This window comes from Hydra viridissima, unplaced genomic scaffold (assembly GCF_058129835.1).
Source record: "Hydra viridissima isolate aposymbiotic clone 2 unplaced genomic scaffold, HvirCarnegie_v1 scaffold_16, whole genome shotgun sequence".
In the NCBI taxonomy this organism is placed as follows: Eukaryota; Metazoa; Cnidaria; class Hydrozoa; order Anthoathecata; family Hydridae; genus Hydra; species Hydra viridissima.
In genome coordinates this window covers 1,628,078-1,652,833 of record NW_028324315.1, presented here as the reverse complement: position 1 = coordinate 1,652,833, position 24,756 = coordinate 1,628,078, and the positions used below count along the sequence as shown (strand labels likewise).

The 24,756-nt window shown below is 30.3% G+C and overlaps 2 protein-coding genes across 7 annotated transcripts in view; one reads left to right on the top strand and one right to left on the bottom strand.

The window, feature by feature from the left end:
• The window catches only part of LOC149877269 (NACHT, LRR and PYD domains-containing protein 9-like), a 47,740-nt gene that overhangs the window by 7,989 nt on the left and 14,995 nt on the right, over nucleotides 1-24,756 (top strand). The gene's annotated exons all lie outside the window — the stretch shown is intronic.
• On the bottom strand, nucleotides 4,561-7,228 carry LOC149877272 (uncharacterized). Of its 5 annotated transcripts, none has more exons than XR_016448117.1 (5): nucleotides 7,088-7,228; nucleotides 6,626-6,745; nucleotides 6,108-6,212; nucleotides 4,762-5,975; nucleotides 4,561-4,665 (listed from the first exon to the last, which is right to left on the bottom strand). XR_016448117.1 is itself a non-coding variant. In XM_090074384.1 (3 exons), exons 1-3 carry the CDS (start codon nucleotides 6,658-6,660, stop codon nucleotides 5,555-5,557), a joined length of 561 nt encoding a protein of 186 aa, XP_089930510.1. In that variant the 5' UTR covers nucleotides 6,661-6,989; the 3' UTR covers nucleotides 4,570-5,554. The 5 variants fall into 5 exon arrangements, 1 of the variants encoding a protein (XP_089930510.1); XR_016448118.1 differs by lacking the exon at nucleotides 7,088-7,228 and having other exon boundaries at nucleotides 4,762-5,374; nucleotides 5,445-5,975; nucleotides 6,626-6,990; XR_016448119.1 differs by lacking the exon at nucleotides 7,088-7,228 and having other exon boundaries at nucleotides 5,445-5,975; nucleotides 6,626-6,990.

The following is a 24,756-nucleotide window of genomic DNA, read 5'->3' as shown; positions in this document are numbered from 1 at the left end:
CTCTATTGCACGACTATCAGCAAAAGCAAAACCTGACCTACAGGAAAGTTCTACCTCCTGACCAGTAAAACCCCCAAGTCCCAAAGTATTACAGAAAAAAGACTTCTCTATTGTATTGTAAAGTGCTTCTCTATTATTTAACGAGGTATTTCTCATGACTTTGCAAAAACCAGCCTACACAAGAACTTATTAGAAGTTTCAACAAAAGACGTAGTTACTGCTGACAATGTTATAGTGTCAGTTATATTTTCATCTTCTGCTTCTCCTTATGGAACTGTCAGACTTAAGCAAGCTCAAGGAGGCTCAATCCCAATATAAGGTTTCAAACGACTGTGGCTGGTATTCATCTGGAGAAGTCAATTAATGCAAATTTAATGTAATTAGTAGTACCTTTTTATCAATTACTTATTTTGTTTTTAATGATTGAGACAAGGAATCAATATATATTATTGTATTAAATATATGTATACATACATTCAACTATCTTCTGGAAAAGGGTGTGTTTCATCCAGGTTTGTTGCTCATTGCATAAATGTCAAATGCCTCCTTAAGCAAACCGTCCTAAAGAGAGGTATTTTACAAAACCATCTTGTATAGCTGGGGATTGACGGAGGAGGTGGTTTTCTAAAAGTCTGTTTTGGTGTTACAGACCTGGAGAACCTTTCTCAACTGCACAAAAGAAGGTTCTTGACTGAAAAAAACTCAAAAGATTCCAGGGTAAAACGAAAACTGCTACTTGCTGCGTGTGAAGAACTCCCAGAAACATATTATAATTTCAGGCTGATCTTTGGCTTGAAGAAAGTAAAGGATATACACTTCTTCTTTTCCTGTGACTTAAAACTTGCTATTACATTTTTTGGGATTCAATTACATTCAAATTTGCACCCATCCATTTGGTGTGATATTGAAATACTTTGAAGGTTTCATCTCCTCTGGTGGAGAGGGAAAATTTCCGAAGAACTTTAACAACACCATTTATGCTCTATTCATTGGCTCAACAGATAATCATCACTCTAATAATAGATCTAATCCCCCCATTGAACTGCATCTTTTGCTAGGGTTAGTAAGTCAATTCCTAAAATCACTCAAAGAGGCATGGTCAAATGCTGAGAAGGGGTAAGTTGGACATCCAAACTACACCCAACCAAATGGGTCAGATGGCAGGACCAGAATGCAAAAAGTTACTGAAAAATATTGGTTTGCTCCAACATTTCTCAGAAAGTGAATCTGCATTTAGATCAGGGTTGCCAGCCAACTGGAAATCAGGCCAATCAGGGAAAAGTCAGGGAAAAGTATTTGAGTCAGTGAAATGAAAGTAAAGTCAGGGATTTTCACTTTTTTTGCCAAAAGTCTGGGAAATATAAATTTTAAAAAAAATGAGTAGCCTCCTTGACTGAAATGGCCCACTTCGCCTTTGAGAGGTGAATAATAGAAGAAAACAAAAATTTAATTTATTTTAATATTTTTTTTTGTTATTGTGGTTACAATTCTCCTAAATTCTGATAAAAGTAGTAAATATGATTGCAATTATATCATTATCAAAAGTTTAAAACTTATTTTTAAAATAAATTATTTTTGTATTCAATTTGTTTAACTGTGTACTTCTATGTGAATTATATATATTATATCTATATAATATATTTTTCAACTGTATGTTTATATAGTGTAGATTTTTTCCAGGTAAATAGTTAAAAAACAGTAACAATATTGTCTAAACTAACTTATTTTGACAATGACTGGATCAATCATGAATTCTATCCATCATGGGTTGGCTAAACTAGTATCAATCGTTTCAAAAACTTCTTCAAGCACAGTAGTACCACCTTTCTCTCTATTTATGGCTCAAAATGATGTAACACGTTCTGAAATACTTTGGGCACTACACGTAACTCAGCAACATTTTTCATACAGATCATGTTCCAAAATTAGATTTTTATTTCAGCAAATGTTTTTTGACAGTTATACTGCTAAATAAATGACTATTGGGAAAACTAAAGTGGCCTATAATATTACACACCGACTTGCCCCGTATTTTCATGATCTAGTTTCAAAAGCTGTCTTCAACTCTACTCACATTGTTGTATGTTTTGATGAATCTTTAAATGAAGTTGTTCAAAAAGGACAAATGGATATTTGCATTCGATATTGTGATGTAATGCGTAACCAAGTGACTACAAGATACTTTTTGTCTGTGTTTCTTAGCCATGTAACTGCTTATGATTTGTGCAAAGGTGTTACAAATGTCCTAAATGAAAATCTCAAAGCTAAAATTTTTCAAATATCTATGGTTGGACCAAATGTAAATTGGAAGTTTTTTGATATACTCGATGATGAATTTGGTGAAAAATTTGAAACATCTATTCTTGAAATGGGGTCATGTGGCCTACATGTGCATTTCAAGCAGGTCATAAAAAAGTGAATTAGAATGTTAATGGAGTATCCAGGAGTTTTTATAAACTTTTTCTTGATAGTCCTGCAAGTAGGGCAGATTATCAATCAATTTGTGAAAGTGATAACCCAGTAAACATCGAACAGTTCGCAAGTAGTTGGCCCGATCCTAATAACCAACTATTAGCTACAGTTGGGCCAACAGTCGGCTATTTAGTTGGTACCGTGAAAAAAACGTAACGCTTTTACCAACACTTAGTCAACTGTTTTTAAACTATTGGTTGCCATTAACGGCCCAACAGTAATAAAACAGTTGGTTAACAGTTGGTACCATTACCGGCCCAATTATATGATTTTTTTTCGCGATTTCTTAAATTTATTTTTGCGCTTAAATTGAAAGTGCAAAAGTTATAAATCATGTTTTGAATATTGCTTAATAAAAAAGTATAACTTTGCTTTTTAATATTTTATTTTTTATTTAATAGTGATTGTTTGTAAATCAGATTTTACCAAACAGTACTACTGTCCACTCAAAATATTGTATCATTTATAGATAACTTAGTTGAATACAAAAAAAAGAACAAATTTTTTATCATTACACTTTTATTTCCAGACCATTAAAGAAAAATATTTACAAATAAAGAACTAAAAATATTCTATTATTGTAGTTAATATTATCAAAGGTTTGAAACTAATATTGGCAGCTTTAGTTAAAAACAATATTGTAAAACGCTAATATTTAAAAACGTGGCGATTTAATAGATAATTATTAATAATAATTAAGAAAAATTGGATTTATAAATAAAATCAAGATAAATAAGCTTTTATAAATTTTCAAAAGAAAATAATAACTAAATATTCTTTTCATTGATTAACTGCAACTGATTTTTTATAACGTTGCTTTTCGTCTGTCTATTTATTCGCCCTTCTCCTTGATCATTTGCGCCCTGAAACCATCTTGAAACGATATATATAAATATATATATATATATATATATATATATATATATATATATATATATATATATATATATATAGACACACACACACACACATATATAATATAATACAAATGTCATATATGCTTAATATGAAATGTATATGTCACATTGTATATGCAATTGCATATACCATTTATCTATACTAGCAATAAGCAACCCGTAATACGGGTTATGGTCGGTCTGTTACTTTATAGTGGCTGTTTTCCACAATTTAAAGTTGCGAAACCTTAACTAATAACCTTTTAGAAAAACCCCTTCAAATTAAAAAATTGAACCATCTGTAAAATTAAAATAAAAAGTATGCGGAGGTAAAATAATTTACCAATTATTTAACATTGAGTAATTTACAACTGACAGATCATATCAGTGTAAGGCAGAACCATTTTCCTCGATACTAAGTTCAACACAATATGTTTTTAGCTACTAACACAAAATAATAACACTTTATCATGCTTTATATTGACGAAAAAGTAAGGCTATATTCTTGTTATATTTTTTATAACATGAACTTTAATTAATAAGATTAATATTAAGCGAACGTAAATTATACATGATTTGTTAATTTTTTGGTATCCCCTTGATACATTTTTCTTTAAAACAGGAAATTGTCTTTAAAACGTTAAATGCACACAACCAAATAAATTTATTAAAAATAACTGACAATTATTATATATGGCACTAATCTGACCATTTTTATATATATGTCCTCTGTTTCAATAGCTTTTAGTAAACGGTAATTTACTACCATTTACTAAAAATTCCTTTTGTTACTCGAAATTTAATTCTCATAAATATTTTGACACTAATAAAGGACCTCCCTTCCCCGTTTTTGCCTTAATGGTGGTCAAGAGAATAGTTATTTTTATTAAGAGTAGTCAAGTTTTTGATCAAGACCTTTTACCAGAATAATGAAATGTAAAACAATGATTTACGTGTATAAGAATTTTCGTTTTTTAATATAAGAATTTAACATATATAAAAATTTTTTCTTTCCTCAAAAGTGTTGCAAATGCAAACTAAGCAAATTAATTAGTTAAAAATCTTATAAAATTTAAGTAACTCGATATTTGAAAAATGCGCTAAACTAAAATATTAACCACCCATTTAAAAAGATTCCCTAAATTACGTACAGCAAATTATTAGGCTTAAAATAGAGAAAACTTTAAAAAAATTGACCTAATTGCATACATTTATATCATTTTAACTGACCAAAATTTACAATAAAAGGTAATCAGGTTTCTTTTTATAAATCGTATAAATGCGTCAATCGTAAATCCTAAAGAAAAAAAAAATGGTATTATGATACTATAATTACAACAACAAAAAAACAAAAAAAAATAAAACACCACATAAAAACTGAAAATCGATTTACCTATTTATAGTAACCCATTTTGACATGGCAGTTAATATAAACATTTATCGAAAATGTAACAATAAAATCTGTTTCAAAGTACAAAAGGATTAACAATAGTATATATATTTATATAAAAAAACCAATTTAAGATATAAATTGCATTTTTAGCATTATGTTGTCTTGGCTTTCAGTAAATAAATAAAAGCAGTAAGTACCAATAATGAAACAACCTATAATTCATTTTTTACAATAGTCACCAACATGAAGGTGTCTATTGTTAAAAATGAATACCAACACAAAACATCACAACAATAACATAACAATAGAATATTTACATCCTTGATCCTAAAATCCAGTGAAGATAACAAACCAAATTAAAATATGAAAGGCAAAATTAGAAAACCAATTTAAAGTTAGCTATATCTATCTTTTTACTAAACATATAAATACATAAAAGTATACTTGTTTTTATGTTCAATATTAGTTATTCAATTACTTCAAATTTAGGACATGAAAACATCCTAGATTTAAAGATCAAGGTTGCATACTCTCATACACATTACGCTAAACATTAACAGACATTATAATATTTTTTTTTGGAGAATAATTAAAAAAGGCTAGACAACACAACCTAGCTCCAAAGCAGGTTGACAACACAACCTAAGCAGGTTGACAACACAACAAAGGCTAGACAACACAACCTAGCTCCAAAGCAACTCCGCCTGACACTAAATGCTGCCAAGTCACAACTCTGCTATAAGTACATCGCTTGGCTGGCAAGGTTATCAATCTTGCTCAACATAATGCCAAATCACACCACTTTGAAAACATGGAAACAACATAATTTAAACATATATACAACTATAAACAAATATGGTTTTATATAACACATTTGATTAATAATCTTTTCAATTTGATGAAGAGTAGCTTGTTCAGCTATTAGAAGTGGGACTGAGTGGTGAATGAAATCTTCCATCATAAAAGCTTTGCATGTATTCCAGAGATGTAAAGGATTGTCAGGTTCACAAAAGGTCAAAATAATTGAAAACAACTGTCTAATTTTCTTTGGCATATGTGTTAAAACCGCCTCAGAAAGAGTATTCTGCCATTCAGTGTCATCTTGCAACAGGCCTTTCAAAACACATGCTTCACAAAACGTTTCAAGGACAATACCATTAACAGTATGCACATCCTCCCAAGATGTTGCTCGTTTTGCTTGTAAAAGTAACAGTCTAAGAAAAAACAATTCTCCAGTTGGATTAACTTTATACATTCTTACTATCACCTTATTACCACCCCTTTATCTAACCTTCCATTTACAATGTTTATCATTAAATATAAAGTGATAAGGAATGTCTACATACGAATAGCAATGTACTCTTTCGTTTTCAGTATTTAACTTAATCCATGCCATTAGGTGCATATCACACTGAGCTGCACGATCTAAAGCCATATGTTCTGCTCTTTCTCTAAAATACAATAATTGATTTTCAGGTATGTGTTTACCAAGTCACAGCACTTTAAAAACACGGAAAGAACATAATATAAACATATGTACAAACTATAAGCACAATAAATGTATTTAAATATGTATATAAGGTTAAATATATACTAAAATAAATAAATACCTCATATACATATTTAAACACATTATTAAAACAATTATGTAACACATATTAACACATACACAAACAGTAAAAAAACACTTTACATTATTATAAAAACACATTGATAAAACAACTATAAAGCACTTATTCACACACACATACAAATCAAAAAAGCATATATGCAAACAATAAATGTGTGCAAACAAAAATTCTAAAAATGATGCAAGAAAATTTAAAAAGATACAAAATATATATTTACAAACAATTCTCTTTACCTTCTTTTTTTTCTCATAAGAACTGTAATCTTCATAACAACATTTAACCTTTACATACAATAACATGTGAAATGCATTGTCAGTGTTGGCACAAAATTTTAATTTATTTTTCTAAATTTTCTAAAAAAGAACAAAAATAGTTAATAGCATCACAGAAATTCCAAAGTAGTAATAACCATTTTATGGAAATAGCATTAGTATAACTTTAAATAACTTACATACCCCTGTTTTCCTTCTAAAAAATAAGATAATAAAAACAAAACTGCCAAATGAAAAACTAAAACAAACAAAATATAAACGATTTAAAAAATTAAAATCCTTTCTACTTTATCTAATAAAAATTTAAATCCTTTCTACTTTATCTAATAAAAATTTAAATCCTTTCTACTTTATCTAAATAAAATTTAAATCCTTTCTACTTTTTCTAATAAAAATGTATATACAACTATTTTATATACTTACTTCAATTATAAGATGATCTTAACTATTATTATTTATCTTCATATGATTCTTTATGTAATATATCTAAACTAATAATTAGATTCCAAAAGGAAGAAAGTTTTAACTCGCTTCATGGATCTTTCTCCTATGGCCGCGTGCATTTTAAGAACGCGCTCTTTCAAAGCCTAGTAACTAATGACGAAACGACGACATTAAACATTAATTTTTGTAGGAATTATATTAAGATACTGCTTATATTATGTCAATATTGTATATATGGCATATACTATATGCAATATATACAAAATACATACATATAAATTATTATATACAACATTTATATTAGAATATAACAACTTTTATGCATGCATGTTATGTAAAGGATGTCAGCCAATATTTTAAGCTGGATTTCTCTGACTTTTCCCTGATATTTTCCTGATCTTCTAGCTGTTTAATTTAAAGTTACCGAAAATCAACTTCACAAAAATTGACCAAGATTCATTTAGAAAAATGCTCTTCAACTGCAAAAATGTAAACATTAATACAACCCACACTAAATGTATCATGTAATGATACATTTAATATGGGTTGTATTATTGTTTATATTTTTGCAAGTGAAGATTCAAGATTCGCTTGATGCTAGAAAAGTTCATAAAACTGTTTGCCAAATAAACTTTTATATTACATGTACTATATACAACTTATTTAAGTTATGTAAGTTTGATGAAAAGCCATTTTCCCTGATTTCTCCCTGATTTTTCTAAAATTCGACCTAATTTCCTTGATAATCCTAGATATTTTTCAGATATCTGATTTCCCTGACTTTTCCCTGATTTCCCCTGATCTAGCAGACACCCTGTATGTATGTGTGTGTGTGTATATATATATATATATATATATATATATATATATATATATATATATATATATATATATATATATATACAGAAATACACACATAAACATACTAGTAAACACGCACATATAAATTTTAGCTGTATTTTAACTTTTAATAATAGTTAAAACAGAGCTAAAATGTCTAATACAAATACAAAAATGGTGTCATCATAAAAATAGATTAAAAACTCAACCAGTGTCAAAAATCATATCTGAATGTGAAACTAATGGATAAATGTAAAATATTTGAACTTACCAGCGTAACAGTTATATTAAGAGGTGTAGGAGAGTTTGAGTTTAAAAGTTTAGTTAAAAGGTAAAAAAAGCGTTTGAAAGAAAAAAAATAATAAAAAGCTTCAAACTAAACTAACTCTATTGAATAGTTTTAGTTATTGAATGAATCTGTTTGAATAGTTTTAATAACTAGTCGCATGGTCTAAGTGAATATGTTCACTTAGACCAGGGATGGCCAAAACGTGGCTCGCGAGCCGCATGCGGCTCTTGGAATGTTAATGCGGCTCGCGAGCCGCATGCGGCTCTTGGAATTTCATTTCGACTCTTTTCGTATTAACTTTACTTAATCGCAAAACTTATTTTTTTGAAATGGACAAAGTAAATACTAACAATAATCCACTTCGCTACAACAGTAAGAAAAGAAAAATTGATGACGAGAAAAGAATACTTAATGAAGATTGGACAGAAAAATTTGCATTTATTGAAAAAGAAAATAAACCGATATGTTTAATTTGTAATAAAGAACTTGCTCACAACAAGTCAGGGAATATTAAACGCCACCATGAAACTAAACATATAAATTTTTCCAAGGAATATCCATTAAATTCAGATTACAGGAAAAATAAAATTGAATTACTCAAAACAATAATTAACAATCAAATGAATGCTTCATCTTTCAGTAAAGAATCAACTATTTCTACAGAAGCAAGTTTTGTTATAGCATGGAACATTGTAAGAGTAAAACATTCTTAGTCTGATGGAGAATTTGTAAAGCAAAATATTTCAGATGTCCTCTTAGTTTTAGATCCTAAAAATAGCAAAATCCAAAGGTTAATTTCACAGATTCCTATTTCTCGACATTCAATTGAAAGAAGAATATCTGAGATTAGTGCTGATATTGAGCAGCAATTGTTGAATGACTTAAAAAACTGTGAAGCATTTAGTTTAGCTCTGGATGAATCAACAGATGTTCAAGATAAATCTAAAATGGCAGTATTTGTTAGGTATGTAACATCAGATGTAATTGTGAAAGAAGAATTACTAGATTTGGTTGAGCTAAAAGATACAACTCGTGGAGTTGATATAAAGGAAGCTCTTGAAACAGTTCTACTTAAAGCCAATGCACCTATCAATAAACTTGTTAGTGTTGCTACAGATGGTGCACCAGCAATGGTTGGCAAACATGTTGGACTTATTGGTTTGTTAAAAAGTGATCCTAAGTATCCAGAGTTCATTCCAGTTCATTGTTTGATTCATCGAGAACATTTAGTAGCAAAACATTTTAATTTTTCAATCGTTCTAAAATCAGTGACAGAAATTGTAAATTACATTCGATCAAATGCTAAAAATCACAGACAGTTTAAAAACTTTATTGATGAATTGGATCTTGCTGACAAACCAAATGACCTATCATTTTACTGTGCTGTACGGTGGCTTTGAAGTAGTGATGCTTTATATAAGTTCGTAGATTTATTAGAACCAATTAAATCTTTTTTGATTGAAAAGAAAAAGACTTTTGAAATTCTTGATGATATGAACTTTTTGCAAGATCTTTTGTTTTTGACTGATTTAATGCAACATTTACAAAGTCTGAATTTATCTCTTCAGGGAAAAGAAAAAATTATATCTGATCTTGCTCAGACTATTTTTAGTTTTCAAAAAAAAATTACCCTTTTTCAGAGAGATCTTACTTTAAAAACCTTTAACCATTTTCCTCAAATGAAGAAGATGATTATTTCTAATCCCTCAATTCAGTATAATGACCATAAGATTGAATCATACAGGGAAAAATTACAGAATTTACTAGAAGACTTTCAAAAAATGTTTATAGATTTGCATGCACTTAAATCATCTTTAGGATTTATAATAAATCCTTTTTTAATTGATATTATTGGTAATGGTTGTCCAATTCCATCAAACATAGTTGAAGAAGTATCTCAATTTGAAACAGAACTATTAGATCTCCAAGAAGATCAAAATCTTCTGATGCTGCATAAAACACTAACTTTATTGGAATTTTGGAAGATAGTGCCTGAGGTTAAGTATCCCCTACTGAAAAAGATTAGCATAAAATTTATTTCAATTTTTGGTTCAACATACACATGTGAATCTTTATTTTCCACTATGAAATTTGTCAAATCAAAGTATCGTGCAAGTCTAACCACTGATCATTTGTCAGAATTACTTAGAACAGCAACTACAAGCTTGAAGCCAGATTTTAAGAGACTTACCAGTAAAGTTCAGAATCTTAGTGCCTGATTGGAAAATTCATAACTTTGTAATTTTGTTACTTTTTTAAAAAATTATGACGTGAATATGCTTCTTAAAACAATTCTATAACTAGTTTTTCTTGTGTGAGAGTAAAAGGGAATCAGATTTTTATTTAACTTCATTGAAATGAGTTTTTCGAAACATTCAAGATAATTTGAAATTCTAAACAAGCTTACATTTAAAGTATAGTTTTTGACTTTGAAAAAAATTTTTTTAAATTTAGACATAAAAACTAGTTGCAAACATAAAATTTGTACACAAAAAGTTTTTTAGAAAAAGTTCTTTAGAAAGATTTATTTCTTTTCATAAACATTTAAGTTTAACTTTATGGAGTATTTTACAGCACTTTCTTGCCACCAGTTTCTAATTTTTTTGTAAGGCAAAATATCTTTAAAAAAAGAATGAAGAAAAATTTTCTTAACGAATTATTTAATGCGGCTCTTCGGTTCACGCAGGTATTTGAATGCGGCTCTCGTGCCAAAAAGTCTGGCCATCCCTGACTTAGACCATGCGACTAATTATTAAAATACGTCTATAAAACTTACGGGAAACTTTAACGATTCAAAAACACGCCGTACACAGTCGGTTAATGGTCGGCAAGAAATGCCAACAGTTAGCCAACTATAGCCAATACTGGCCCGTCAGTTGGACCAACTAAAGCGTGTTTACTGGGAAGTTTCCTAAGAAATTTTGTTCAACAAGATGGGTTGAAAATGTATCTGTAAGTCAGAGAGCTTTAAATGTTTACGATAATGTGAAGTTGTATGTTAAACAGTCTAAAGTACCAAACATTTATACTGTAAATATTGTTAATGATGCTGTCAATGATCTTTTTATGCTTGGCTAAAACTTCATTTTTTCAGTATTTGGCTTCAATTGCAGAGCCTTTCTTAAGACTTTTTCTGTCAGATTCTCCGTTAGCACCTTTCCTTTAGGGTCATTCCACACCAAACGGTCCAATTTCCGAAATAATTCCCGCACTACCATCTCCGATTTTAATAAAATTTTGACAGTATGTTGTTAAACATGTTTCATGAACATTGCCAAAATTTCAGATCAAAATAATTATTATTTCGGATTTTGTGGTACCTTTTGTAGAGCGTACCCAAACTTCAATATCTGTCAGTAGCTAAAATTCGTATATTTTCATATATTCCTATATTTTTGCAATAAAAGGGTATTATATCTTAAAAACGTGGTTTCTTAGTAAACCGAAGGTGCAGATCACAAATAATTTATTACAAGTTTCATATTATGTCTATATTTTAGTCTATGGCTCGCCAAATATCGTCACAAACGCAACACTATAAATATTTTTTATTTATTTGTAGGGTCATATCTCTAAAACTAAAAATTTTTGAATATTGCTATTTTGACAAAAGGTTCTACATACTTTCATAATGATATGGATTAAAAATTTGCTATTTTAAAAATTTCTCTGCTGAGTTATTCTGAGTGCAATATGGCGAAAAAAGTGAAAAACCCTAAAATAACGTGTGTTTGAACCCCTAAAACATGATGTGGGCAAATTTTTTTTGTTTTTTTTAATTGTATTGTTGGAAAGACCTTATTTCAAAATTTTAGAAACAATAAAAACTGTCTTGGAGAGATTTTTCTTATGAACGAAAAAAACTCGGTCAATATATAAATTTTTTGAATTTTACAATTTCGTCCTAAACATAAAGATTTATCATACTGCATCAAAATCAAAGCTTATTGTGCCAAAAATCAAAATATTTTAATGTTCAAAAAATATTTTTTAACATTTGCTTGAGTTATTTCTAGGGATTTTCGGGTCTGGTTACCTGGTTTTTTTCGGACGCGGCGAGTCTGTGGCTGAATACCCGGTCTAAGACTCGGCGAGTCTCGTGATTTGAATGCCTGGACTTATTTCGGACGCATCAGGGTGTTGTTTGAATCCCTGACCTCTCTAATCATCTGTATATGATGCATAATAGCATGCTTAGATAATGCTGTAGTTATATTATCGCTAGGGCAACCCACGGTAAAAAAAGTTCATAAAATTAACGGTTGGATCAAAACTGTCAATTACAAAATAGTTGGGTAAATCTAATCCAGAAAGAGGCAAAAAATAAATTATAATATTTTCTAATGTATTTTAAAACAATTTTGTATCATTTAAGAAACTCTTCAAGGTATTGGAAGTGTGCACTTTAAGATAATATTAATATGGAACATGAGTTGACAATACGCTAAAGCCTATTAAATTAAATGTTGAAGCTTTTAGTAGAAACGCTTCTAACCTTGCAACATCCCAATTAGCAATTGATTTTATGTTAAGAAAATTAAAAGAATCTAATGGTACTTTAAGTAGTGAGCTTTTAATGGCAATAAAAACTAGAATATATAGCCATTAAGTTCAAGATTTAGAAGAGCTATTTTAATCTCTTGAAAATGGTACTACGCCAAGGAAAAGAAAAAAACTTACAACAGATTTATTGAAGAGATTATCTTATTATCTATAAAATACTGCGGATAAATGCATGTTATTGGCAATTTAAAATACTAGAGAAGTTGAGGCAACTGACTATGGGCACCAACCAAAAAAGGGCGCTTGTTTTTTTGTTATATATGTATCTTTTTAAATTTTATTACGAAATTTTAGGCGACGATTATTCATATGCCTAAGAGCACCATCAATCCAACACGTCACAAATGCGGTCCTGGTTATAGATGCAAAATCTAGTTTGACAATACAGCTTTTACAACACATTTTCTGCAACAAAAAACTAAAAACAAATATTTTTATGTTAACATATTGTTTCTTATCTACAAAAAAAAAAAAATTGTGATAGAAAAAATTCAGTTGTTTGAAACTATAATCAACTTGATTCCAAATTACATATTTAAAATAGCTTCAAATTTGGAATTAATGTCTGAAACAACAATTGACGGTAAATTGTAATGTCGACCTGTTGCAGAACTGATTGGATTTGGAATGACTGCAATAACATGCTGCTCAGGAACCCAACAATTGTCCTTGGTGCTAGGCCAGTAAAATGACTGAGCCATACCATGAGGATGCATAAAATCAATGAAAACATCTTCCTGTTCTTCTGAAATTTCACAAACATTTCCAATCCACCAATGTGCATCGTAAATACATACAACAAAATTTCCAGGACTAAGATCAGACAGTGAAACTAACTTGGTTGAGTCATTTAAAATACGACTGACACAAACCTGATTTTCATTTACAGGCACAAATTTGTGATTATCGCGAGTACCTGCAACTGTGTTTCCAGAACTAAATCGTTTCTCTTGTGTATTGTCTTTAATATTGTCTACTTCATCACTATCAACATAAATAAATGAAATACCCATGATACTTTCCTTGCAAAAATCATATAAATTTAAGGGCGTTAAAATTTGATTATCAATTGGCCGTTGAAGATTGGCACGTGCTGCTAAACGCTTCACAGTTCCTCCAATTCCATCACAGGGAGATTTTCCATGACTAGTTGCAAAGAAATTCCATTCTGCTCATAGTCAGTATAATGGTTAGGGTGATTCTATTTTTTATTTTGTCATGCAAACCTTTTCTAAAACATGAATAGTTGTATTCTAAGAGCAACTAAATAAAAAATAATTAAAAATTTGAAAATTTTACTAGGTCAAAAAAAAAAGTTACTTTATGGAAATAAGACAAAATTATTTCTTTTTTTTAGTCTTTTTTTATTTTATACATAAGCAAAAGAAATACGACAAAGTTTATAAAGTGAAGTTATTTTTTATTCGACATTTGCATAAACATTTCTGTTAAAAAAAGTCTCTCAAGAGCATCATCAGACTTAGCCCGGGAACATCGGATGTCCATAGCTCGGAGCCCTCTCTCAGCTACCTCATTTGTTCGATGCACATTCTTGAATGAGATTTTGACACCAAGAATATGTCTTGTCAGAGCTTCTTGGGCTTTAATGCAACTTGATGTAGTTTCTTTTAAGTTTTCCCAGTTGGGTTCCTCTCTCATTTTAAACCATGCAAGTGACCAAGAACAGCTAATAAACTTAGCTATTTCTTTCAATAATGGTCGTTCTTCAGGAAGTAGAAAGTAGCCTAACAAGACATATATTGCTCTGCTGTTCCACCTTGCTGAGTGAGAACTTGGTAATTTCGTTGGTAGCTGCAGTTTGGGTAAAATATTGGTGTCCAAATAGTGCCTAAATGCAATACATAACCTGGAAAAATAAACAATAAAATGGATCAACGCATTCATCACATATACAAATCATTGATATTGAAAATAATAATTTTTAATAAAACAAACCTAGCCAATAGCTTATAATCATCTCTCCAGGTTTTTACAGTAGGAGGAGGATGAGGTGTTTTATGCAGGATATTGTATGATTCTTTCAATTGCGGATACTTATTTTTTAGTTTTTGAATGAACTTAAAATCAGTTAGAGTAGGCGATTTTGATGGTGTTGGCAAGTGGAAAATTACCATTTTTTTCAAAACAAGGTCCAAAATGTGAGCATTGCATCCATAATAAGGAACAGGCCTGTTAAATAGCTTAGATCTTAAAATCCCTACTACTCCAACAGAACCATCATAAGATCCACCTGAAGTAAAATGGAATAACTTATTTAATTGGATTTTTTTTATTATTTAAAAATAAATAATTTTAATTTTACTAACCTGTATTGACAGAGCAGGTGTCACAAATTATAAGGGATATTTTATGCACAACATTATACTCTAACAATGTTTCCGTTATCATAGCGGCTAGATTTTCAGAAGTTCCGCTAGTATGTAATGTTTTGAGGCCAATGTACCAAAATATTGGTCCATCAGACTGAAGGGCGATGACCATGCGTTCCACTTTTTTAATCCCATAATCATATGGTGCCACACCTTTTCCATCAAAGTGTAATATAAAGGATAATTGAACAGACAAAGCTTCTTTAAGTTTAAGTAGAGTTGTGACTTGCAACCTTTTACCAGCTTTGAAAATAGCCGATTGATTTGGAGTTGGAATGTCACTATGGAAATAACTTAATGAGCGAGTTACACTAACTCCTTTGTGGGTTGAGATACCAGCTTCTGCGCACATAATGGCAATTGACATCGCCTTAAACCAAAAGTAAAGTTAATATAAATTTAATAAAAAAACTTTTTATTTCCAAAAATTATTATTACTCACCTTTGATTTAAACTTCCGTTTGGGTCGTTCAAACAAAGGCTGAAAATCATCAATTATTTTTTATTTAGTTGCTCTTAGAATACAATTATTCATGTTTTAGAAAAGGTTTGCATGACAAACTAAAAAATAGAATCACCCTAATAATGGTGACATAAATTCATAAAATTTTTGAAATTTTTGTACTGTGCAGCTGAACCTTCACTGAAATAATGAATAAGTTCAAAAGATAAAAATGTTTTAAGTTCAGTTAATAATTTACTAAGAAATACATGAACAGAAATAGTATCGTGATGCATGCAATTACTGATAACACAATAACATTTACTTTTAAGTATGTCATTAAGTTTGTAGTAAACAACAAAAGGATGCAAAGTTGTTTGGCTGTTTTCCCAGTAAAACCCTTGAACAGCATCTTGCACAACAAATGAATAGTTTTCAGAAAAATCCATCAAAATGATCAACTCATTTGATTTCAGTTCATTTTTCAACAATCGCAAATAGTTGTTTTGGTTTTTGGCAATAAAATGATGCTTAGATAAAATAGATACTTTTGAAATTAAATCATCTATGAAGTCGTCTACTAGTAATTGCAAAGATTCTAAAGTTTCACGATCTACTTTTATCCGTTCCTTGAATGTTATAGTTTCATCAGATTCAAAGTCTTTAAATTGCTCTTCAAGATAAGCCTTTAACATTTCATTCCCTGGATATTTATCGCAACGATGAAGCATACATTCTTTAGATTCAATATCACAAACTGTTTTTTCAATTAGACATTAATAGTCTACCGTAACTGGGCTACTTGCAAGCATTAATTTTATATTCTGGTGAATAGTACATACACAAATACAATGGGTACCTGAAGATCTAACAGTTATACACCATTTTGGACGTAACTTGCAGAATTTAGAAAATCCGACTTTAGCTCCATTTTCTTTTTTATACTCCAAAAAATGTTCCTTTGAATTAACTAACAGTAATTTTTTTTGCATATGCACTTTCTTTGCACCAATGCCTACAGATACAAAATCCTTTTTCCCTGGACATGTTCTGCTAAAAGCTTCGTGTTCATAAAATTTCAAAATTTTTTCTTTAACATGTTTTGGCAATTTCTTTGCTCCATTTCTTTCTGGAAGTGCTAAGATTCCACTTTTTGCTTTTAACTTTTTTGCTGCTTTAGCCATTCTGTCTGATACTTTAAACTCACTACATATTTTTTTTCTTGACCAACTGTTTGGTATAAGAGTTAAAACTTGAACTTTTTCACGGGGATTACTGATTGTAGATATTTTATCTTTCAATTCTAATATGAAATCTGACCAGTCAATGCAATTCTCACACTCTACACTTGCACTGCTTAGTGGTAGGACACTAAGTATCTGCGTCTCGAAATTTTATTTCAATACCAAGACTACGACAAGACTTATGCTGTCTTGAAATGTTTCAAGACTTTTCAAGACTCTTTTACATTGGTCTTGAAATAGGTTTATGATTTTAAGATTAACAAGACTTAACAAGACTTTTCAAGACCTATCTAATGGGTCTTGTAATAGGTTTATGATTTCAAGATTAACAAGACTTAACAAGACTTAACAAGACTTAACAAGACTTAACAAGACTTAACAAGACTTAACAAGACTTAACAAGACTTAACAAGACTTAACAAGACTTAACAAGACTTAACAAGACTTAACAAGACTTAACAAGACTTAACAAGACTTTTCAAGACTTTTCAAGACCTTTCTAATAGATCTTATAATTGAAAAAAAAATGTTTTTCATAATAATACTTTCCACGACCCAAAGTATAAAGTGGTTCATTTTATAATATTTATTTCATTTTTCAAAAGAGGAAAGACATAGAAAAAGTTTAAGTGAAAAAAAAAGTTTGCCAAAATCTAAATAATTATTTACACCTTGCTGTGACCAGAAAATGACAAAAGTTCAAATGCCTCATCTTCAAATCTTGGCAATTCATCAAACTTATCTTTAGAGACGAGTTTCCAACGTCTAATTTCAACATTGTCATAATTTCTCTGAATATAAAGAAGTTTATCTACTTTTTCTGGTTGAAGTTTGGTTCTCTTGCAAGACAATGCTTCCACAAGAAGAAAAAGCTCGTTCTGATGAGGCTGATGATGCAGGAATGCAAAGCCAGCGTCGAGCAAGGCCTGCCAGAAGTGGAAACTTCTTCTCATTTGCTTTCCACCAATTTAAAATGTTTCCTGCTCCATCATCTTTGGTTGGCCTTTGCATTGATTTATACTCCTCCCACTCTGTCTCAATCGGAGATTTCGACAATGCTGCTTGACGCTGAGCTTCACAAAGGTCTTGTGAGAGTGCCAATGCCATTAGGGGATCCTCCTCCTCTTCATCAGAAATCATACTGACAAGACCTAAAAGCAAAAATTTCTTAACTTTAAATAAACAATAAGATCAATCATCTTATTTTGCTTTATAGGAATATCTTTTGAAATATCTTAAAATGGCTGCAAGGTATCTCTAAAAAAGAAATTATAAGGAATCCAAATAAAAAATGTTTACAATGCAGAGGGCAAGATGAAAATATATGTAAATTAAAAAGTGTTGTTTACCTTGATTCGTTTTTGTCAGCCACATTTGGTGATTTTCGTGATTGGTGATCAACAAAGAATATTTTTCCGGAAAATTTTGACTGATGCATTCCACACCCACACCACGATAGAAAGGGTTTAGCATGTTGCCAAATGCATAGGCCGCCACCATTCCACCACATTTTGGAAACCTTTTTTCAATTTCAGTGGTTAGGGCACTGAAGAAGGACTCAGCCACCGCTGACGGATTTTAGGCCAACTTTTTCTTAATAGTGGATTGAAGTTCAAACAACAGAGACATTGCCCGGTTGATAGTTGGATGATTTTCAGCAGAAAATGCTTCTGAGATTTCTGCTACACGAACCATTACATCCAAACACTCTTCAAACAGATCAAAATCTTCTTCAGTTGGAAAGACATCTGATAGGTTTCCATCCTCACGACATGGATTGTCCCGAATGTTTGAGAGCGCCCTGCGCATTTTCAACACACTTTGGAGCATCATGGTCACCGAATTCCACCTTGTAGCAACAGGCGATATGATTTGAGCATAGTTTTTACTCTCCTCTAAAGAAAAAACAATTCATTTTGGGGTATAACAAAACATTACCAAGCATTAATATAAATACATTACACATTTTTTTATGCATTAAATAATTGACTTAATGCAAACTGCAATTGTTGGAAACAATCAATCTTTTATTACCTATTCAATAGATTCTTCCTCACAAGCTACTGGCTTATTTATTCTCAAAAAGTATGCAGGGAATTTGATTCAAAGGATTATTTTTACCTTAAGTAACATCCATTTCATCTTTTTCAATTTCAAATTCCAACTGAATCCTTTCCTTTGCCAGAGTTGACTTGTGGGATTTGGAGGCCAAGGCAGTACAGCACTTTACCGCCTCACTCATCTTAAAACAGTCTGCAACAGCACCAGAAATTGCAAGTTGCAACAAGTGATCAGAGCAGGAGAGGGAAATGTCGATGATCTGGCTTCGCTTCATGGCATTCTTCATATTGGCTGCTGAATCGTAAACTGCAACAATGGGAAGATCTTCAGCACATGGGACATCCTTCATCAGCAGCTCAATTTTCTTTGATATAGCCTCTCCAGTGTGACGACCTAAACAAATTTTTATCAATTTTATTTGAATAAATGAAAAGTAGGCTACCTTTTTTGGTTAAAACTTTTAAGTCAGGTAAAATTAAAAGTTTGCTAGACTCAATAACCACATTAATTTTGGGCAAAAAAAAGTCTTAATGCATGTATGAAATAAAAGCTGATTGAAACTAAAATTAATTTGAATTTTAAATGATGGAATCAATGGAGTTGAAAATGCATGCCATGTAAATGGAATGAAAATATAAACTAGCCAATTCAAATATAATGAGATAAAAATTTTTCAAAGGCTTAAACTGCATCAGTCTTTGAAGGATAAGGAAAAAGCAGTATTGTAATAGATATTTTGTTGTATTTTGTATAATGAAAACCATAGAGAAATACAGGAAATATATACCTTTGATTTGAGATGCATTGAGAACGAAGTTTTGAAGTTTCCATGATGTGTTGATGAAGTGGATGGTCAATGACTGGTAATTATCATTTGCCCTTGAAGTCCAGAGATCAGTTGACACTGCCATGCCACCAGAGCCAGGTAATTCTTCTGAGAGAACCTTGTCAACAGCGAACTTCACATTTTCATACAAAAAAAGGTAGTTTGAACCGACTGAATGTTGTTGCTGACTTTAGTGTGAGCTTGGGGTCTGCAAAGTGAAAGAGGTCCTTGGTTGCTTGTGTGTTCACAATGTTGAAGGGAAGATTGTTCCTTGCGATGAATTTCATGATTTCCAGATCCCATCTCAGTTGTTTGGTGTCATAAGTCTTATACTTTGTGTAAGAACTGAAAAAAGAAAATTTGGAAAAGATCAATTTTTAAATTTTTACTTACAAAGTTTACATTGAATTTTTTATAATTTTGGTAAAAAAATAAAGCTTGTTTTAAAAATGTAATGCAATATTTTGAGGGGAAAAGTCAAAGATATGTTAAGAGTATAGTTATTAAATTACTTAAATAAGAATAGAAATATAACCTAACTGTTTGTTGACCTTCTCGGTTGTTGAAAGTGCTTGGTTTGTCAAGGCACTGTTTTTTGTGTCCTTGAACTTTTGTTACATTCTGCGGTGGCTCCTCCTCCTCCTCCTCATCCATTTCTTCAGCGGGCCTTTTCTGTTGGTCTTTGGACTTTTGTACTTCTTTGAAAATTTTTTAAGTGCTTCAGCAAACCGGATGTATTGGAATTTTTGATTGCAAAAGTTTTGAAACACTTCTTGCACTTTGCAGTAGCAGCTCCATCAGCTCCTTTGATGTGCTCAAAGTGCTCCCACAATATTCCACGGGGCCGGGGCATTTTCAAAATCACAAAATTCAAATTTTTAAAACTAAAGATGATCCAAACAAAGGTTTTTCACCGTTTATTTACAGTTCACCGGAAATAGGCCTGAAGCCTTATTGACATATTATAGTACAAGTTAAAAATTTTGCACTCATCTATACTATCTAATAGTTTCATTAACACAAACTTTGCAAGGTGGCTAAGATTTTTTTTTTTTTTTTTTTTTTTTTTTTTCAGGTTTACATTTAATTAGTCGTAATATAGTAAAGTCCGTGATATATGCTCTCGTAATACAACAAAATCCATGACATATGTTCTCGTAATACATCAAAATCCGAGATATATGCTTTCGTGATGCAATAAAATCCGTGATATATAGACTAATTTAAATAAAAACTTGGTATCTAATAGAAGATCTAATGATCTTGTCGCCAGAACCATAAAAAGTTATAATAGAATATAACTTAAGCCATTGATAGATATAGACAAATAAAAATGACAAAATACAAAAAACAAAAGAGCGTGTTTATACAAATTTCTTAATTTTAAAAGTATTTCAACATATTGTCATTAAAGAGAATGAATTTTTTAAATTTCTTTTTAAAGACTGGGAAGGTAATTGATTAATCAAAATTAGGTAAAACAATTTTGTTCCAGAGATTGGGTGCACGATAAGCTATACAGAACTGATTGAATTTTGTTCGACAAAAGGTTTCAAAGAGTGAGTTATCATTTCGTAGTGTATACTTATTTTTTGTTTTTAAGGTAATAAAATCTTTAAAAACATGTAAGGACGGATGGATTTTACATTGAAACATAAAGCATAATATTTTGTATACATTCACTTCATAAATGTTAAGTACTTTTATATTTTTGAATAAAAACTTTGAATGCGTAAATCGATTTTCAAAACAAACTAAGCGTAATGCGTGTTTCTGACGATGGTAAAGAGTACGCAACTTACTTTTACTTGTACTTCCCCAAGCAATATTTGCATAGTTAATATAACTATGTATAAATGAGTAATAGAGTTGGATTAAAATGGTTTTGTTTAAATAATTTCTTGACTTATAGAGGACTCCTATATTTTTAGAAACCTTTGTACAAATGTAGTCAATATGTGGTTTCCATGTAACATTCTCATCAAGATAAATGCCAAGAAAACTAGTAAAAGTTTCCTTTTTTTTTTCTAGTTCACCAATAAGAATTTTTGGCATGGTTGTTGGTAAAAAACGTTTTTTAGAAATAGGGTGAAATAGAATGTATTTCGTTTTATCAAGGTTTAAAGTCAATTTGTTACATTTAAACCACTCAGATACGCATTTAAGTTCTTTGTTCATATCAGAAAACAGCTCATTAATATTACTGTTTGATAAGAACAAATTTGTATCATCAGCAAACATAATACTCCGAAGATTAGCTGCTTTGCTAAAATCATTAATATAAATTAAAAACATAAGAGGACCAAGAATAGATCCTTGTGGAACACCGCAGGTTATTTCAGTATAGTCACTTTCAAGGCCATCATTATAGGTAAGAAATTGCTTTCTATTTGAAAAGTAACTATGAAACCATTTTAGCATGTTGTTTTTGATTCCATAGTATTCGAGCTTTTTAAGCAATATTTCATGTTCAACGGTATTGAAAGCCTTCGAAAGATCAATAAAGACTCCTAGGGTATATTGTTTTTTTTCGAAAGATTCTGAGATTTCCCTAACAAATTGAATAATTGCGTGCTCATTTTTTTTAAAGCCAAACTGTTTGGAATATAGTATATTATTTTGATCAAAATATTTAAATATTCTGTTATATATTATTCTTTCCAATAATTTTGAAAAAGATTGCTTATATAGGTAAAAAAGATCCAATAATTTTGAAAAAGATTGCTTATATAGGTAAAAAAGATCCAATAATTTTGAAAAAGATTGCTTATATAGGTAAAAAAGATCCAATAATTTTGAAAAAGATTGCTTATATAGGTAAAAAAGATCCAATAATTTTGAAAAAGATTGCTTATATAGGTAAAAAAGATCCAATAATTTTGAAAAAGATTGCTTATATAGGTAAAAAAGATCCAATAATTTTGAAAAAGATTGCTTATATAGGTAAAAAAGATCCAATAATTTTGAAAAAGATTGCTTGTATAGGTAAAAAAGAATTCACCATGAAAGACTTGTTAAAAATCATTAACAAGAAAAGTCTTGTTAAAAATTATAAACAAGAAAAGTCTTGTTAAAATTTATTTTTTTTAAAGTCTTGTTATTTCTTGATAAAGTAATTTTTTTAAAAAGTTAGTTTTGATTGATTCAAGACTTAACAAGACAAGACCATTATGGTCTTGTCTTGTTAAGTCTTGAAAAGTCTTGCTAAGTCTTGCTAAAAATTATCATAACAATACTTTTTGATTCAAGACGCAGATGCTTATAGGACACTATTATCTGGTAACAAACCACTAACAACAACTATTTTTTCTGCAACTGCTATTTGCACTTTCGAAATTTTGCTTTTTACATAACTAGCATGATCTCTCTTACTAACACGTTTTCTTAAAGGTGAAATACCAAGCTCAGAAAGGCTGGTATTAATAGTGTCAGTTGAACAAAATATATCATCAATGTCATCAATATCGTCAATTTTTTCATTTGAAGAGCTTGTGGTTGAATAAGCTTTTCGGCAATTTGGACACAATTTTTGACCCGGACAAATGCAGTCTCTTGGTCAATACATCTCAAGCCTTTAACTGAGCAACGATTGGCCATACCAAAAGGGTTTAAACAATGGCGCTGTAAATGCGTGTATTTAACCAACAGCAGTGATTTGTGGTGGAAACAAATTAAAGTAATATTTTTAATTAAATTATAAGTTTGCCTCACAATCAAACTCTGTTCCTCGTTGGAAAGTTCTGAGCAAAAGTCAATAAAACCCTTTTTTCGAGAATAAGTACTTAAATGACATAAACTTCCATCAAATTTTCCAATACAACAAGTAGTTAAGTTTTGTTCAACAGACATGTCAGGATAAATTTAAAATAAATCTTATTATAACATCTATTCTAAATTCCGTCTTCGATTATTAGATGTTAGTGATAAACTTAAATATTTGAAATTAATTTAGAGAGATTTGTCCCAAGAATAATAATATACTTACTAAAATTACCTCTACATGGCAATAGTTAATATACGGACCTTAATATCATTTTTAAAATATCAAAGACTTTGCAGACCTAACTTAGCTTATAAAAACTAGATTTTTTTCGTTCATAAGAAAAATCTCTCCAAGACAGTTTTTATTGTTTCTAAAATTTTGAAATAAGGTCTTTCCAACAATACAATTAAAAAAAACAAAAAAAATTTGCCCACATCATGTTTTAGGGGTTCAAACACACGTTATTTTAGGGTTTTTCACTTTTTTCGCCATATTGCACTCAGAATAACTCAGCAGAGAAATTTTTAAAATAGCAAATTTTTAATCCATATCATTATGAAAGTATGTAGAACCTTTTGTCAAAATAGCAATATTCAAAAATTTTTAGTTTTAGAGATATGACCCTACAAATAAATAAAAAATATTTATAGTGTTGCGTTTGTGACGATATTTGGCGAGCCATAGACTAAAATATAGACATAATATGAAACTTGTAATAAATTATTTGTGATCTGCACCTTCGGTTTACTAAGAAACCACGTTTTTAAGATATAATACCCTTTCATTGCAAAAATATAGGAATATATGAAAATATACGAATTTTAGCTACTGACAGATATTGAAGTTTGGGTACGCTTTACAAAAGGTACCACAAAATCCGAAATAATAATTATTTTGATCTGAAATTTTGGCAATGTTCATGAAACATGTTTAACAACATACTGTCAAAATTTTATCAAAATTGGAGATGGTAGTGCGGGGACCTCTGGACCACTTGGCGTGGAATGACCCTTTACCAAGAACTAGAAAAACTAATGAGATCTGTCATGCAGAACTTTATTCAAAAAGAAGTATTGGATGGGGCAAAATCTATTATTAAGCTAATGAAAATAGACCTAACCATGCATAAGTGTCACCAAAAAGAAGTAAAATTTGGTATTACAATTTCTTCGCTTCTTTGAAAATAAAGTAAGTAAAAATCAAAAATAACAATTTTGAAGTGATTTTATC

Bases quoted from the DNA above. Each gene is read 5' to 3' on its own strand.
- LOC149877272 (XM_090074384.1), bottom strand. From the start codon at position 6,660: ATGAAGATTACAGTTCTTATGAGAAAAAAAAGAAG. The intron at 6,213-6,625 runs GTAAAGAGAATT...ATTGTATTTTAG, and splicing joins CTTATGAGAAAAAAAAGAAG to AGAAAGAGCAGAACATATGG. The intron at 5,976-6,107 runs GTATGTAGACAT...GTTTTTTCTTAG, and splicing joins GAAAGAGTACATTGCTATTC to ACTGTTACTTTTACAAGCAA.